The 19,114-nt window shown below is 38.2% G+C and overlaps 2 protein-coding genes and 2 long non-coding RNA genes across 9 annotated transcripts in view; all 4 read left to right on the top strand.

The window, feature by feature from the left end:
• LOC126633087 (putative disease resistance protein RGA3) overlaps positions 1-19,114 on the top strand; it is a 140,211-nt gene that overhangs the window by 8,180 nt on the left and 112,917 nt on the right. The window lies entirely within an intron of this gene.
• LOC126633104 (uncharacterized) lies at positions 9,063-9,576 on the top strand. The gene is made up of 2 exons (XR_007626954.1): positions 9,063-9,171; positions 9,270-9,576. It is a non-coding gene; the product is annotated as an uncharacterized LOC126633104 (long non-coding RNA).
• Positions 12,748-13,701, top strand: LOC126633100 (protein ALP1-like). The gene is made up of 2 exons (XM_050303661.1): positions 12,748-12,999; positions 13,094-13,701. Exons 1-2 carry the CDS (start codon positions 12,897-12,899, stop codon positions 13,549-13,551), a joined length of 561 nt encoding a protein of 186 aa, XP_050159618.1. The 5' UTR covers positions 12,748-12,896; the 3' UTR covers positions 13,552-13,701.
• On the top strand, positions 13,789-15,027 carry LOC126633109 (uncharacterized). The gene is made up of 2 exons (XR_007626961.1): positions 13,789-13,899; positions 14,206-15,027. It is a non-coding gene; the product is annotated as an uncharacterized LOC126633109 (long non-coding RNA).

Genomic DNA, 19,114 nt, shown 5'->3' with positions numbered 1-19,114 from the left:
TGTTGGTTATTTTCTTCATGGATTCGTGTTGCTCTTCGAGTTCTTCGCGCTATCTCCACCCATTGAGAAGTCTAGATGGACGGTTTGCGCAACCTGATTATGATAACATTAAGTTTGCTGAATACTTGAACGGATTTATGAGAGAATATCAATCGACATTGTTGCAGCCGAAGCTTCGATATACGGTTTTGAAAGAGGCAGATATCAGGGAACGCCAATTACAATGTATGACAGAGGTGTGCTCGAAACTGCGCGTATCGAGATCCTCGGCAATTATCTTACTCCGCCACTGCAATTGGAATGTTAGTATGTTATTTGACAAGTGGTTTAAGGAGGAAGACGATGTTCGGAACAAACTGGGATTGTTTAGGAACGTCCCACTTGTTGATCAAAGTGTTGGTTCGTTTACTTGCGAAATTTGCTTCGAGACATATGATGATGACAGTTATCATAGAATTAGCTCCGATTTCTGTGGCCATTTTTATTGAATTGCATGTTGGGCAGCTTATGTAAGAGAATCGATTAGCAATGATGGTGTTGGATGTTTGTCTCTAAAATGTCATCATCCGGGTTCTGCTGTTGGTGAAGATTTGATTCTCCCTGTGTTGGCAACCAAAGCCAATAGTGACCCCGATAAGGCCAAGTATTCTCAGTACCTTTTGAGGTCTTATGTGGAAGATAGTAAGGGGAAGAGAAAGTGGTGCCCTTCTCATGGCTGGTGACTATGATGTAGACTTTATTGGTGCCTATGCTCTTACAGATTTTGTTCAAATTGTCACGAGGAAGGTCACAGTCCGATGAACTGCGATACAGTGCAAAGTGGATGATGCTGAAGAACGAGGATGATTCTGAAGGTGTAGATTGAATTCTGAATGTAGATTGGATTCTTGCAAACACTAAGCCTTGTCCAAAGTGCAAGCGAAATATCGAAAATGCAAAACAAGGATGTAACCATATGACATGCAACGCACCTTATGGATTCGAATTTTGCTGGACATGCCTCGAATGGTGGAACTGGCATGGTCTTAATTATTTTGGTAATGGTTTCCTGAAGGGGGTGGAGAGTGAGCATAGGAGGAGAAAGAAAGAAATGGTAAACATATCTTTGAAAGAGATGTCGAAGATGTCTTCTAACAGATTAGTTCGTAATTATGAACGTTGGGTATATAATCGCATGTACAAGAAAATAGTCGTTGAAGATTTTCATCACCTTGTGCAAGATGTTCATTTGAAGAAGCTCAGTGTGAAATACATACAAACGAATCCTGTTCTTGATTTTGTTGTGGAGGCCTGGCAAGAGATTATCGAATGCAGACCGGTGCTGCAGTGGATCTATGTGTATGGTTACTTTATACCCAAGCATGAGCGCGTTAAGAGGCAGTTGTTTGAGTACTTGCTAGGCGAGGTGGAGAGTGGCTTGGAAAAGCTACGTCATTGTGCAGAAGTGGAACTGGAAGAGAAGATTATCAATGTTGATCGATCTATTGAAGAGTTCTTTGAATTTCGAGGAAAGTTGACACAGCTGATTGCGATTGGAAACTACTTCAGAAACTTTGTGAGAGCGATGAAGAATGACTTTTCGGAGGTAGTGGATTATTCAGAGAATAATTTTCCGGAGGTAAGTGTGGATTGTTGGCCTTGCGATCGCTGCACCTATGTCAATGACTTTTCTGCCACCGCGTGCATGATGTGCACAGAGGAGGATTCTCCGGTGTAGGCCAAGTGCGAATCTAAGAAGAGACAGAAATCTCCGGTGCATGATGATGCCATGTCGGAATCCAAATCCAAGAAGCGGAGGAGGAAGTTTAGTTGTAAAAAGTTAGAATTTAAATTTTAGAAAAGAGAAGAAAAAATGATTCCATCCCATGACTTTGTTTAGTTCCTCACCAAAACAATTGGCTTAGATTGTTTCGATGTTTTAGGAACAAGAACCAAAAGAAATATCAAATATTGTATAACTGCTTTCATTGCACAGAACAAGTAGAATCGATTTTTATTAGTGTTCGTTTTAGCTAAACACACCATTCCCCTGTTTAATTTTGGTCTTTTTTTTGTTTGATTTATTCAATATGATGGTAAAAAAAATGAAAAGAGTGTGTGTGCAGAGAAATATGTTATGTGTTTATCAACTTCCACCATCATACACAATTATAGAAGGGAACTTTAACGAAAAGCTCCCGTTACTGTTCACTTTAACGAAAAACCATATTTTTACACTAAAAAGTCAATCATGGTAGTATTCACTTTACCCTTTATTTTGTCCTTATCGTTAAAACTCAAAGTTTTCAAGCTATTTTCATTAGTTTTCCTATTGTAGAACTTTAACATTAAATGGTGTTTGATAACACTTTTTTTTTTTTTAATGAAAGACGATATCATTAACTGAGGAAAATTACAAAATATCTTGGATAAGGAGATCCTAGATAACATTAGAAGGCTCCTCAACCCAAACTACATTTGTCTCAATAGACAATGCTACATTTGCCAAACAATGAGCAATACTATTATTAATCCTAGAAACGGAAATAAACTTAAAAGCAGTAAAATTCTTTGCAATATGTAGGACATCCCCCGCTAACAAATCCATAGCCGACGCACGGACTACACAAGTATGAATGATGGAAATTGCTTGGGAGGAGTCATTTCAAACCAGAACCTTCTAAAAGCCAAGCTGATGGGTGAGCTCCACACCATGCTTAATAGCTAGCATTTCTGCTTGGAGAGCAGACGTCAGTGTAGGGAGGAAAGATGCCGTTGTAGCCAGAAAATGTCCTTGCCCGTCTCGGAGAACCACCCCAGCCCCTCCCACCTTATTCTGCAAATTAGTCTCACCATCCACATTCAGCTGTACCCAGTCTTCCGCCACCCTCTTCAGGACCACAACACCATCTTTCGTAAGCCCATCCCGAGGAAGCCATTGCTGAATAGCAGTTATAAGCTCCGCTGCGACCCTAAATTCCTGCAACCAAGCCACCACATGCTGAGCCACCACAACTGGAGACTCGTGCTTCCCCTTCCAAATTCTATCATTCCTCTCCTGCCACAAATGCCACACTGCCATGTACATAAAATCAAACTCCAAATGGTGATTTTGAAGTAACAACATGACCCATTCTTTAACCGATCCACAAGGAATGATATCAACTAGAAAACTACATGAGGTTGCAAACCATGTATGTAAGATCCCACATCGCCCAGGGGAGTAGATCCTCTATGCCTTATATGTATATTCCCATCTCTACCTAGCACGAGGCCTTTTGGGAGGTTACTGGCTTCGAATTCCATCGGAACTTCAAAGTTATGCGAGTTCGCGAGAGCAATCGCAGGATAGGTGACCCACTGGGAAGTTCTCGTGTGAGTTCCCAGAAACAAAACAATGAGGGTGTGGTAGGGGCCCAAAGCGGACAATATCGTGCTATGGCGGAGTCGAGCCCGGGAAGTGGTGGAGCCTAGGCCGGGATGTGTTAATTTGGTATTAGAGCCACTCCCTGGCCAAAAATGTGCGGACAAGGACGTCGGGCCCCTAAAGGGGTGGATTGTAAGATCCCACATCGCTCATGGGTGAGGATCCTATAAGTCTTATATGTACATTCTCACCTTTAATTAGCACGAGGCTTTTTAGGAGCTCACTGGCTTTAGGTTCCATCATAACTCTGAAGTTAAGCGAGTTCGCACGAGTGCAATCCTAGGATGGGTGACCCACTGGGAAGTTCTCGTGTGAGTTCCCAGAAACAAAACCGTGAGGGTGTGGTAAGGACCCAAAGCGGACAATATCGTGCTATGGCGGAGTTGAGCCTGGGAAGTGGTTGAGCCTGGGCCGGGATGTGACAATGTAGCTATGGCAAATGAACAATCCTTAAGAACATACACCACCATCTCGGGCTCTCCACCACATAAAACGCACAACGGATCCGAAACAACCTCTTTCTTAGACAAATTCTTTTTTGTCGGGAGAATGTCTTGACATGTCTGCCATATCATATTCCGCACCTTCGGCGGGACTTTGGCCTGCCATATTGCTTTCCATAACGGAGTAAAAGGATTACCACCAAGAGCGGAAGAAGAAGCACTCAAAGAGGGTGGTTTAACATAATCCGAAGCAACCCCATAAACACTTTTAACTGTGAATAGTCCCTTATCAGTGTAATGCCATATAAGCTTGTCCGGAGGTAGACGATGGCTAATTGGTAGAGCATGAATGTGCTCCCTATCCTCCTCTTCAAAATATTCACTCAATGCAGTATCACACCACATTCTTCTCTCCCCATCAATTAATTCCTGCACCAACATATTCTCCTTTGAGGGAAGCGATCGGGATATAGGATAAAAAAATGATGGCCGAGGTACCCACCACGATCCTTCCATACCCGTACTGACGCCCCATCACCTATCAACCATCTCGATCCCTTCTCCAAGATCATTTTAGCTTTGAGTATGCTAGACCAACAATAAGACAAAGAAGAGGGAACTAGAGCGTCCCAAAATGACGTATATGGGTGATATTTTACTTTAAACAATCATGTCGTCAACGACTCAGGATCTTGGAGAATACGCCATCCCTGTTTCGCCAACACCGCCAGATTAAAGGCATAAAGGTTTCGGAACCCTATACCCCATTTCGGTTTAGCCTAACACAACTTATCCCATGACTTCCAATGAATTTTCCTTGAATTAGGGTCACTACCCCCACCAAAACCGAGCCATGAGTTGATGTAGATCATCACAAAAAGTCTTCGGAAGTAGAAAACAATTCATAGCATATGTAGGCAACACCTGAGCCACCACCTTCACAAACAACTCCCATCCCACTCCACTTAAACACTTCCCTTTCCACCCACTCAGCCTTTCATGAACTCTCTCCTTAATATAACCAAAAGTTTGCCGTTTGTTCTTACCCACGAACATAGGCAAGCCCAAATATCTCTCATGCCGCTCCACCAATTGCCAACCCTTGCTGCTCACGGCCTCTCACGTTAGCACTGAAAGTAATGCTACTTTTACCCAAATTTATTTCTTGACCTGATGCTTGGGATAACACATTTAGAATATGCTGAACCTCTGCACACTTCTCCAACTTCACCTTACCAAACAAGAAACTATCATCGGCAAATAACAAATGATGAACACTAGGAGCACCATCACAAATCCTTATCCCATTAATCACTCCCTTCTCTTCTTTATGAGCAATAAGTGCTGAAAAACCTTCAATACAAAGAAGAAACAAATAGGGAGATAGAGGGTTACCTTGGCGAAGACTGCAAGATGGCACAACAAACCCACATGCCTCGCCATTAACCAAAAAAGAGTACGAAACCGATTTCACACACATCATCACAACAACCACCCATCTACTATTAAACCCCAACCTCAACATCATAGCTTCCAAAAAAATCAACTCCACCCTATTATATGCCTTGCTTAGATCTAACTTGAGTGCAAAGGATCCCTCCCGTCCCCACCTCTTATTGTGAAGGAAATGACCTATTTCCGCTGCCACCAAAGTGTTATCAGAAATCAACCTCCCTGGAACAAAATTAAAACATTAAAAAAATTTCACCCTTGCACCTTTGACCTATTTCTGATGCGGAGAAATTAAAACATTAAAAAAATTTCTTCAATCGGTTCGCAATCACCTTTGCACCAATCTTGTAAATTACATTACATAGACTAATCGGGCGCAATTGTGACATTTCCTACGGTTGATTCACCTTAGGAATTGAAACACGCCTCCCGTAGTAATCGTCCAGAGGTGATAAAAGAGCGAATAGCATTCACCATGTCATGCTTAACAACATGCCAAAACTTTTGAAAAAACAAAGGTGACATACCATCCGGACCGAGGGTTTTAGACGGATGCATTTGGAAAAGTGCAACACGAATCTCCTCCTCCGAGTAAGGCTTCAACAACTCCGCATTCATCTCGGGGGTAACCCATTGGGAACAAGTCGCCATCACCTCTTGTACCGCATTGTAAAGAACACCACGGGAGTAAAAAGTATTCTGAAAATACCCTACAACCGTGCCTTGAATTCCAGCCCTGGAGTCCTGCCACACTCCTTGCGCATCCTTTAGCCCTTTAATTGTATTTTTCCGTTTACGATTGGATGCCCGCAAATGGAAAAACTTTGTATTCCTAACCCCTTCCTGTAACCACTAAACACACGAACGTTGCCTCCAATACATCTCCTCTCACCCAAGAAGTGAAGCAAGCTAACCTAACAGCTCACCCCTTGCCTCATATAACTCAGCCGAACGTGGATGCTCAAACAACACACCCAACTTATCCCGTACTTTAGCAATCTCTGCCTTTGTATTTGTAGAGCCGAACACCTCACGTTGCCATGCTAACAAGGCACATCGTGTGAAACAAATCTTCTCACACACTTGGAAAAGCGGAACCTGTTTGATAACCATTTTGTTTACAGTTTTTTGTTTTAATTTTCTTTTTAAAATTTAAAATTTGTTTGGTGATTAATTTTGGTCTTTTTTTGTTTGATTTATTCAATATGATGGTAAAAAAAATGAAAAAAAAGAGTGTGTGTGCAAAGAAATATGTTATGTGTTTATCAACTTCTGCCATCATACACAATTATAGAACTTCAACATTAAATGGTGTTTGACAACCATTTTGTTTACAGTTTTTTGTTTTCATTTTTTAAAAAATTTAAAATTTGTTTGGTAACTAAGTTTTAGTTTTTAAAACTTTTAATTAAAAAATAAGGTCGATAAGAAAGCCTATCCGAGGTAGAGGATAAGGATCGTTGGGGCATGCCTTGTTCAAATTTGTGAAATCTACATAGACGCTCCACTTGCCATTCTTCTTCTGCACAAGGGCTACGTTGCCCAGCCAATTTGGATGATGGACTTCAACAATGAAGTTGGCATCCTTAAGTTTGTCGATCTCAACCTCAATGAGTTTACTCTGCTCCGTTACATGATTGCACTTTCGCTACATAACTGATGAGTAGATTTTATGATATATATTTTCCCCTTTCTTGGTATTTTTTGGTTATTATTTTGGTGAGATTTTGATGCTTTGTTATGTATTTTTAATGTAGGAAGTGCGAACTTGTTCCGAGCATAAAGTAATCAAACGGTGGAATTTTTGAGTGATTCTAATTGAAACGGGTTCGTAAGTTTGTCAAGAACGTTGTGTCAAAATTTCATAATTTTATCTTGAAGCATCTGATCATGACGAATTAATATATGCCCAGCGCGTAGTGTTGACAGATTGGGCTATAGAGCTTGTTTGTGACTTTTAGGCTGAAAGATGATGGATTTTGGACTTGGACTCTTCTTGGAACTTGAAGAGAAGGTCATAATCTTTAATTTTATTCGTTTTGGGCCTATTTTGGTGCCTTGAAGGTCTATAAACGTGGCTATTTCTTTGCTAGGCAGATTTCTTAGTTAGATTTGGAGTGTGTTTTTATGTTATCCTTTTATTATTTTATTTCCTAGTTTTTAGAAAACCTTTTCTACGAGGGATTTTAATTTTTGGTAGTATAAATAAGAATTTTGAGCCATTATGGTTCACTACGTGACATTGAGAGAACTTGGCAAAACTTTGGAGAATTTTAGACTTTTTGCCTATAAGGTGTTTTCAATCCTTTTTCTAGTTAATGATATTTTCTTTGGTTTTTATTGTGAGTATGCATAACTAATTCCTTTTGTTAGGGCGATGCCACGAGCATTAGCATGAATATACGATTTTATTAATTTGCTTATGAATGGATGTATGCTTGTTTTGAATTATTAACCACCGCGATTAGAACTATCTATATATTTTAATGCCTAATCACCGTTAGGATATTTAGACAAGTAATTTGATGCAATTTCTGTTGGAACATCACCCTGAAATTGAGGAGGGCTTCTTGTGATTAGTAATTGTAAGTTCACTTAAAGCGAACATCACACTCTCAAGGATTGCATGGTTTTTCAAGGGGTTTTCACAAAGCTTAATGAGTCATGCATGTTTATATTTGATATGAACATCACAGACGGATTGCATGTTAGATATACGTTTTCGCTTGAACATCATGAGGAATATGCATTAGGAAAACCTAACCTTCAAAGCATGTATGTGGAAATTCATAGGTAATTGATAGAATTGCATATGATTGTTAATGGTGACGGCTTAACCTTAGTTTTTCCCATAATTGTTTAATTTAAAAAACGTTTTTTTTCCTTTTGCTGCCATTATTTCCAAACTTTTTAGATTTCTTTTATTGTTAATTTAATCTTTTTAAATTAAAAAATCTCAAGTCTTTGATAAAAATCTGTTTTAATTATTAATTAAGAGTTAGTTTAATTACAAATTAGTCAAACAATCTTTGGGGAAAACGACCTTACATGAGCGATTATACTACAATTACCTTGTACCCTTACAAATATTTTCAATGATTTTAATCTTATTTGCACATGTGCTAAAAATCCTATGAATAATCAGTTTTATGGTTGGGTCTAGATGGAGACGCTAACAGAGATTACCAAATGGTCAAAGACAGGCATGTCTTTAGCGGGCCAAGCGAACACATCCTTGTTATTGAAACTCAAATTTTGAAAACTACATTATTTTTTTATTTTCAATTTTCATGTTTTTTTGAAAAATGAAACTAGTTACCAAAAATGTATTAGTTTTTATTATTTAAAGAAAAAGTGAAAGATGAAAACGAAATAGTTGTGCTAGAAATACAATATGTCAAATTCTTAACTGCGGTAAGAGGCAGTTGTGAGTACTTGTTGATGATAAGCAAAGGGGAAAGTGCCAGACTTGCAGTAGGCCTTAAGGGCGTGTGTGTTTGACATTCTTAGGGGGGACTGGACTAGACTACACTAATTGGTATTGTAGTCTGATGTTTGGTAGGGGCAAGGATTACGTTTAATGGGATTAGATCCGACTCGCACGGATTAAACCCTTCGCTAGCAGTTCTTAGCGAACCACCCCAAAAACGTCCGGATTCGTAAGACCTCATCCCTCACGTCGTCCTCATCATCCTCATCTCTACGTCCTGCTCGCCGTCAGCTGCATCCTGGTCGCCCTCATCTGCATCCTGCTCCTCATCTGTTCCTCTCGTCGTCCGCTCCCTCGTCTTCACGTAACAGATCTGCTCCGAGAGTTCTCCAAGGACAGCATTCGCCTCGTCAAGCGCTGCCACAAGCCCGATCGCAAAGGTAATTCAGCATTCGGGTCGGATCTGTGTTTTCTCACAAGTTATATTCTTTGATATGCATGTGTAATTGATGAGATTTGATGGTTGATTGTCGTGTAGAATTCTCCAAGGTCGCGCTCCGGACAGCGATCGGGTTCGTCGTGATGGGTTTCGTCGGGTTCTTCGTCAAGCTGATCTTCATCCCCATCAACAATATCATCGTTGGATCTGTTTAGGTATTTATTGGATCTAATCAAATCCATTGATTGAAAATTATTGATGGAAATTGTGGAGATTTGATTGGTTTGCTTGATCGATGTATGATTTGATTAGGTTGTTTATTAGTTGGAATTCGGATTAATTTGATTTTGGTAATTGTTGTTTGTTCAATTTTATAAACGAATCAAAAGTTTCGATGAGGAATGTAGTGGTTGAGTTGCATATGTATACACACACACAGACGTTTGGTTTTTCTTCTATGCCAATATAGTTGAAATGGTTCTTTAATGTTGAGATTTTTATCAACTTTATGTTTAGATGTGTGCATCGCTCTTGGTTTTGAGTGTTTCATTCGGATTACGTTAATGGTTTGGAACGGATAGTCTGCATCGTGATATTTGGTAGAAATGGATGTGGTGAATCTGGTGATATGATCTAAATAGGGAGATCTTCTTGAGGCACGATTGATTAGTTTGAGTTCTGGTTTTACTCTGTTGCTCTATTATTCTGCTTTATGTGTCTTAGGAAATTGATACCGAATCAAGGACGTTTAATAGAATATTGATTCATAAAATTGGTCCAAAGATCTTGTATCTTGAATTTATTCGATTTGTATGTAATAATATAAGATTACGGTGTCATTTGTGTACTGTGTGTGCAAGGTGTATACAGTGTGTGTTTGTGTACTGTGTATGCAGTGTGTATGTATGCAGGGTGTATGCAGGGTGTATGCAGTGTGTGTATGTATGTATGCACTGTGTGTGTATTGCAGGGTGTGTGTGTAGTGTATGCAGTGTGTGTGTGTAGTGTATGTAGTGTGTGTGTGTGTGTGTGTGTAGTGTATGTAGTGTGTGTATGTATGTACTGTGTTTGCAGTGTGTATGTATGCAGTGTGTGTGTGTAGTGTATGTAGTGTGTGTGTAGTGTATGCAGTGTATGTAGTGTGTGTATGTATGTACTGTGTTTGCAGTGTGTATGTATGCAGGGTGTATGCAGTGTGTGTGTACTTGCAGGGTGTGTGTGTAGTGTATGCAGTGTGTGTGTAGTGTATGTAGTGTGTGTGTGAAGTGTACTGTGTTTGCAGTGTGTATGTATGCAGTGTGTGTGTAGTGTATGTATGCAGGGTGTAGTGTATGAAGTGTATGTAGTGTGTGTAGTGTACTGTGTTTGCAGTGTGTATGTATGCAGTGTGTGTGTGTAGTGTATGTAGTGAGTGTGAGTGAGTGTGAGTGTGAGTGTGTGTGCAGTGTGTGTGTGTGCAGTGTGTAAGCAGTGTGTGTGTGTGCAGTGTGTGTGTGAATAAGTGTGTATGTGTGTAGTGTATGCAATGTATGTAGTGTGTGTAGTGTACTGTGTTTGCAGTGTGTATGTATGCAGTGTGTGTGTGTAGTGTATGTAGTGAGTGTGAGTGAGTGTGAGTGTGAGTGTGTGTGCAGTGTGTGTGTGTGCAGTGTGTGTGTGTGCAGTGTGTAAGCAGTGTGTGTATGTGCAGTGTGTGTGTGAATGAGTGTGTATGCAGTGTGTGTGTACTGTGTGTGCAAGGTGTATGCAGTGTGTGTGTTTGTGTACTGTGTATGCAGTGTGTATGTATGCAGGGTGTATGCAGGGTGTGTATGTATGTATGCACTGTGTGTGTACTTGCAGGGTGTGTGTGTAGTGTATGCAGTGTGTGTGTGTAGTGTATGTAGTGTGTGTGTGTGTTTGTGTACTGTGTGTGCAAGGTGTATACAGTGTGTGTGTTTGTGTACTGTGTATGCAGTGTGTATGTATGCAGGGTGTATGCAGGGTGTATGCAGTGTGTGTGTACTTGCAGGGTGTGTGTGTAGTGTATGTAGTGTGTGTGTGTAGTGTATGTGAGTGTGTGTATGTATGTACTGTGTTTGCAGTGTGTATGTATCCAGTGTGTGTGTGTAGTGTATGTAGTGTGTGTGTAGTGTATGCAGTGTATGTAGTGTGTGTATGTATGTACTGTGTTTGCAGTGTGTATGTATGCAGTGTGTATACAATGTGAATGTTTTGTATTGTGTGGGGTTGATGCTGAATTGCAATTTGTTGTGGTTGTTGGTTGCAGAGAAGAGGAGAATAAACGGAAGGCTAAGGCTAAGGCTACTGCATTACAGGTGTCCTTTAATTTCCCTTTTCACATGCAATGCCTAGCAATGATAGCAATCCTCATACTAGTGTTCTTAGACACATGTTTATAGATGTATAAGAGTAGAACATTTTGAATATGATGCCTCGGGTTAATGAAAACTTTTTTTTTTTCAACGCCACCTGTATATTTGTTGCCTCGGGTTAATGAAAAGTTTTTTTTTTTCAACGCCACCTGTATATTTGTTGCCTCGGGTTAATGAAAACTTTTTTTTTTCAACGCCACCTGTATATTTGTTGCCTCGGGTTAATGAAAACTTTTTTTTTTTCAACGCCACCTGTATATTTGTTGCCTCGGGTTAATGAAAAGTTTTTTTTTTCAACGCCACCTGTATATTTGTTGCCTCGGGTTAATGAAAACTTTTTTTTTTTCAACGCCACCTGTATATTTGTTGCGTCGGGTTAATGAAATTTTTTTTTTCAACGCCACCTGTATATTTGTTGCCTCGGGTTAATGAAATAATTTTTTTTTCAACGCCACCTGTATATTTGTTGCCTCGGGTTAATGAATTTTTTTTTTCAACGCCACCTGTATATTTGTTGCCTCGGGTTAATGATAACTTTTTTTTTTCAACGCCATATGTATATTTGTTGCCTCGGGTTAATGATTTAGTTAATTTGTTTATTGTTTTTTTTTTGTTTGGATAGATATGGATCGAAGGAAGCTTTTATTGATCTTATTGTTAGAGATGTCTTATTTGGAGACAATTTGTATTTGTACGATTCTTGTGGTGATGATGTTACGTGGCAAACAGAGACATGTTGAACGACCCACATTGACTAACCGTTCACTTATTAGACGAGAGATTAGTTTGTGTTATCTAAATGGTATAATAGGGAATACTGATACTGAATGTGTTAACGAATTGAGAATGGATAGAAGGACTTTTGGCATATTATGCGACTTACTTCGTCAAGATGGGAGGGTAAAAACTGATGGTTTGGTGTCTGTAGAGGAACAGGTGTGTATGACTTTACAAATATTAGCACATCATACCAAGAATCGTAGTGTTGGCGGTAGATTTTATAGGTCGGGAGAGACTATAAGTAGGTATTTCAATAGCGTATTGCAAGGAATTTTGCGATTACAAGGTACCCTACTAAAAGTCCCCCAGCCTGTGCCTATTGATTCTACAGATGCTAGGTGGCGATGTTTTAAGGTATGATGAGAAATTTTTTTCATTTTCCCTAAGCTTTAACTCTTCATTCCCTTTGTATAAATTAACAAAAAGTTTATTATTTTTGGTTTTTAAGAATTGCTTGGGAGCATTGGATGGAACACACATTGATGTGCATGTACCTGAAATTGACAAACCAAGATACCGAACAAGAAAGGGTCGAGTCGCAACTAATGTGTTAGGTGTGTGTTCAGGAGATATGCAGTTCATATATGTGTTTCCGGGGTGGGAGGGTTCCGCATCAGACTCTAGAGTGCTACATGATGCGATTAGTAGGCCTAATGGTTTTAAGGTACCAGCGGGTAAGACTATTACTTAGTCTCAACTTTGTAAGTTAGGTTTAGTTCTGTTTGTCAACTACAAAACACTAATAAGGTCTGTTTTTTTTTTCATTAGGTTGTTATTACCTTGTAGATGGTGGTTATACAAATGGTGAAGGATTCCTTGCACCCTATAGAGGAATACCTTATCATTTATCTGAATGGGAGGGACGAACACCTTCTAATAAGGAAGAATATTTTAACATGAAGCATTCTAAGGCAAGGAATGTAATTGAACGCTGTTTTGGCTTGCTAAAAGGAAGGTGGTCGATACTAAGGAGTCCATCTTTCTATCCGATAAGGACACAAGGTCGAATAATTACCGCTTGTTGCCTACTACACAATCTTATTAAGCAAGAGATGTCAGTAGATCCAATGGAGAATTTGCCAATAATAGAAGATGGACAAAATACAGAAGAAGGTGAATATGTTGGTAGTGTTCAAACATCGGACCAGTGGACTGCAATGAGGAATGATATGGCTCAGGAAATGTATAATGAGTGGAGAGCAATTAGGAACCAGCAACCGAACTAGCTATATGTTTTAATGATAACATTTTATTTTAGTATTCCTTTTTATCATGCATTTGTTAGATATTAGCACAATGATTGGATGGTATGCAAATTAATTGGATATTATGCAAGTTGATTGGATATTATGCAAGTTGATTGGATATTATGCAAATTGATTATTTGTATGGTATTTTCCTTCATTAAAATATTTTTTGTTTAGGTATGGATAACGATAATATTTTGAATGCTACTCAAGAGCCAAAAGGAAGAAGGCGTAAATGGGAAGCATTTGAGGAAGAAGTATTACTAGGAGTTCTTGAGGATTTTGTTGCTCGGAAGCAACGGTGTGACACCGGTGCTTTCAAACAAGGTACTTTGGTTGAAATAGCAAAAGCTGTCAATGTTTTATGTCCTCATTCAAATATAAAGGCAAATCCACATATTGAGTCCAAGTTGAAGAAATGGAAAAAAACATATAGTATGGTCGTTGACATGATAAACACAAGTGGATTTGCATGGAATGATGTCAAAAAGTGCGTTGAAGTTGACAGTGATGACGCATGGCAAACTTATGTGCAGGTTCATATCCTATTTTATTTATGCATTAGTTATATTCTTGCTGCTATATTTGTTACGCATGCTAAATTTTAGTTTTGCTATGTTGATATAATCTTAGAGAAATAAAGAAGCCGATGGATGGAGAAGCAAACCTTTTCCACTGTTTGATAGATTTGCATATATATTTGGAAAAGATCGGGCTACGGGTAATGTAGCCGAAACCCCTGCTCAAATGGTGGAGGAACAAAGTCATGATCATGTTGGTGAAAGTGATATTGGAGGTGAAAATTTTGTTTCTTCAATGAACCAACAAAGCCAACAAAGCACCCCATCTGAAAATAGCCAAAGAAAGAGGAAAAGAGCTGTGGGAAGTTCAAGTGATGGAACCGAGGCACTTATCAGTGGACTGAAAGATTTTTATGTTGAAAGTGGGAAGAGGATGCAAATGGTAACTGAAGCTTTAGTTCAAGGTACTGCAGATCATACTGACATAGCTAATGAACTTGAAGCAATGGGTCTCTCTCCTATGGATCAAATTGATGCATTGTCTCTTATTTTGGATAAACCAAAAAATGTGGGAGTGTTCAGGGCAATCAAACCGGAACTCAAGAAAGTGTTCGTCCAAAGGCTTTTAAGCGACAACGCAAGCGGATGAGGATTTTGGCTAATGTTAACATGGATGTATTTTATTAACGTTAACATGGATGTATTTTATTAATCATACAATCTTATGTTATGACTTATAACTTAGCTTTGCACTAGTATTTTGGCTTATGTTAACTAGCCATTTTGTAAATTATGGAGATCTATTTTGGCTAATGTTAACTAATGTTAACTAGGATTTTCTAAATTATGGAGATCTTATGTACTTGTATTTGTTGAAGTTGCATGTATTGGCCACTATTATTTTTCTTCTGTTGGGTGATAGAGTTTAAATCAAGCTACATTTGCAAATTAAACCCAATTCTATTAGCAGGTAATAGAAACAAAACAATTGTCAATTTTTTTTAAGATTCATAATATACATGGCAAAAATATGCTCCAATTAACCCATATCATGAGATTTGTAGCATTACTCTATTACACAATGGCAACAATTTGTAGTTCTAGTCTAAGCAAACACAAATCTGGTGAACAGTACTGTTTTTCTTATCCTGCTTCTTAGTCCGAGACTGCACCAAACGCTTCACTAAGTTAGTCCAGCTTAGTCCAGTCTAAGCCAGTCCAGCTTAGTCCCGGCAGCTAGTCCAGTCCGAGACAGTCCGGCGCAACAAACGCACCCTAAAAGTGTAAGTCATCTTTTCCACTAATTTATCGTCATATGAGTTTCTTAGAAAGATCGCATCTCGGTTAATTTCTTTACTAGAGTTTTGACAATTTATATGTATAGTTTATTGAGGTGGTTTTTGCAACTAGACTTGCATTATTGTTCAGGACTGACAACTGTGATAACAGAGTGTGGTGGATTCTCTTATTTACGTCTAAATTTAAACAATTTATTATATCATATAGGAAAAATAGAAAGAGAATATGAGATGATATTGAAGAAGGCCTTGCAAAGTGTTTGCCTACTTGATTCAAGTACCACAACCTCGGTTATTGTTTAGGTGATGTGTTCTCTTTATATGAAAATCTTTGAGTCTAGAATATTTTAGGCATTGTGTCGTAATCTTGAGATGATTGTAAAGTAGTACATGTAGCGTTGATGCCTTTTACTTTACACATGTATTTGTTTCATTTGAATTAAACTTGCAATGTACATATTTATGCCAAGGAAAAGCCAAGACCTTTGAAGCTTGATATTCTTTGTTGGAGTTTCTATTATAAAATTAGGGAGCTATCATGTCCATTTATGCTTCTATTTGGTAAGATTGGGGTGATAAATATTTCTAAGGTGTTTTCCAAGTTGTTTTGGAGCTGCATTCATTTCTTGGAAACCCACATTAATTAAGAAGCATTTTGTCAATTGATGCCTTATGGAAAATTTCGATACTTAATCCTCCTTTTGTTTTAGTTCCGTGTTAGCATATGATATTATATTGCTTTGCTTGCAGGTTATTCGATTTACCCATCAATTTTGAGTATGTTTCTATGAAAATGATTTATGGATGTTGTGAATTATGGTAGCACTTCGTTTTGATTTGTAAACTATATACACTGTCTTTGTCTTGGGTCATTGTATAACGTTAACAATTGAATTTGTTAGACGATTTAGTAATTTTTCCATAAACGTACTATTCCTACCAGATGCTCAAGTATTACATCTTCTACTTTTCTACTTTCCCTTTTTTGTGTTTTTCCCCATTCAGTAGGCAAGCATATCCATATATAGCAAGCAAAGGTTCACTTAATTGGTTTTTAGGTACTACACCATCTATTTAGTTACTTTTTGTGAAAATTATTCATGCATGTTGTAGACAATGGTTTCAAAATCCGCAACAAAGCGGGCAAATTTTATAGTTAAGTCTAAGCAAGGGATTTCTCAACAAAAGGAAAAGTCTAAGCGAGGGATGGTTTGAGAAGTATATGTGAGATTCCTCCAAATGGAGATGCTTCTTTTTATAATATCGTCGCGTTTTGAGAAAGTTTTCTAAAAGAAATACAGATGCGAACCATAAGTTTGGTCAAGGGTCAAAACTATAGTTATTAATAGGAAGCTTTAATGAAAATGCCAAAAAATAGTAAAGACAACGGAAACTATTTGTAAAGTGATTCATCTCGAGCCATGTGCATCCTAGGTTCCTAATCGCTAAATAATTTTATCTCGAAAAGATTGCGACTTTTGAGGCTTATTGTGCGTGCATATTTCTTATGTTTTTTTTTCTTTTTTTCCTGACATAACAACTATGATATTAACTTTACCTATTGTACCCATTCGGTTTAGTATCAGCTATATATATATCTTAGAGCTAGTGTGGGAAGAAAATTTATATATGTCTAAGTCACAACAAGAAATTTTCCATGGATGCATCTTGAGGGTAGACCATATATAGCTTAGCTAGTGTGGAAAGAAATTATATATATACATGTCTAAGTCACAACGACAAGTTCTTCTATGGATGCATCGTAAGAATAGACCACATATAGTTTAGCTAATGTGGAAAGAAATTTTTTACATATATCTAAAGTCACAACGACAAGTTCTTCCATGGACTTCAAAGTCCAGACTCTATTAAATTGGCAACTGAAATTATCCGGGATTACTTCTTTTTCTTGGGTCAACCCGTCAAAGTGTCGACTATGATAAATTGGCTACTGAAATGTGTGAGTATTCTCTGCAAAAGAGAACTTTCTTTTTCTTTTTTAACATTAGTTCCTTAATAGTTCATGCATGGCTCGGTTACACCATATACCAAAATCCAGTTTTTGCAGCAATGTTCTTTATTTGGCTCAACTCCGCGCTGGTCTGTTTCAATTAATTTATTTGGGATATCTATGTTTCATTTCTAGATTCATAGGATTGCTCTCGAAGGAAAAGGAAATGCGAAAATAAAAAACTTGGGTAGTATACTCTTGATTAAAGAATAAATTCATTTGTTACCGAAAAAAAAGAAGAATAAGGAATAAAAAAAAAGATAAAGAATAAAGGAATTTTGACTTAGTCAGATTGGCTAGAGCTAGTAGTTGCTTTACTTCGATTATCATGTTGAATTTATTGCCACCTAAGTATTGCCGCATCACTGGAGTGCCATGTCAGCAAGTTGGTTGAGAGGTTGTTAGAATGATTTTGTTATGTCTGTTATGTTTGTTATATCAGTTAGCTTATACATCTAATAGTTTCTAACAACATTGTTATTCATATCCCAATTCGAGACCATTCAACACCTTCTGCGCACTTTTATGATCTTTCGGCAAACTATTGTCCTTCGGAAGTATTCTCTTGAAAGCCTCCAAAAAGCAGTTAAAACAGTGGTTCGACATTCGATACTTTACTTTGCCATGCATCAACTGCACAACGGTTGAGCACCGAAAAGTCTTCGCATCCCAAGTATAATTCTTGATTGGCACTTTTTAATAGTTTTTTATATTGTTCGAAAGTTTCACTGTCCATGGGTGGAGGTGGAGGCACGTCATTATCCCTTTCCTGGTTGGTGTTCATTGAGGGAAATGGAAAAGCGTAATTTAGAATGTCCATAACATGTTTTTTAGGATCCACATTAGGTTCAACATTGTCCACTCTTGTCATATTTGAAGACGAAGTATGGTCTAATTGTTCCCCATGATGATTCCAAGTAGTATAGGTCTCTATCATCCCATTTTTTACTAAATGAAATCGAACATTTTCACAAGTCTCCCTTAACGTGTTGTTACACCTCCTAACGGACACCAGATTAATTCTAGTTGCCCCTAGGTTGTATCTAGATGTGAACTTAATAAAGTCTTTTATTCCATCCAAGTATTCAACTGCACTTCTGTTGGGATGTTGTATCCACTATTTGTCCATAATGTTTGCAAGCACAATAAAATTCCAATGATGACAACAACTTCAACAAGATAGTGTCACCTTATGCCTCCGGTCAGGGCCCTATACCATTTGGAAATGCCCAGCTATGTGACGTCGTTTAAGGCTCCATTGAATTAGATTTCGACGTGGGATAATTCTGGCAACATCTCTCTACAATTCTTGAAGTGCACAACGTAGATATAAAATACATATCTGGCACTCGAAGAACATTAAACAGATGTGACCGAAATTTCCATGTTCAAAACCTAATATGTGAACCCTAAACTATGCCGCATAACTGTGCATTCTCAAACTGTCCAAATAATGGGACAATTCAAGAATCAATTGGATTGCAGTGATGCTTTTACATCCATGCGCGAAATCCATCAAATCCTCAAACGGAAGATTAAACTTTTGTTGAAAATATGTGTACGAAGTTAATTACCATTAACTCTGTACAGCAGAAAACAATTTTGTACATGACGTACAAAAATGTTTTCATGCAAACAATTTAAATGACACCATAATTTAAAAACAACTTAAATAATTTAAATTAATTCAAAGTTTGAAAACCAAAGAATAG

This window comes from Malus sylvestris, chromosome 8 (assembly GCF_916048215.2).
Source record: "Malus sylvestris chromosome 8, drMalSylv7.2, whole genome shotgun sequence".
NCBI classification, from domain to species: domain Eukaryota; kingdom Viridiplantae; phylum Streptophyta; class Magnoliopsida; order Rosales; family Rosaceae; genus Malus; species Malus sylvestris.
Note: the sequence above shows the minus strand (reverse complement) of the source record. Positions and strands in the feature narration are given on the sequence as shown.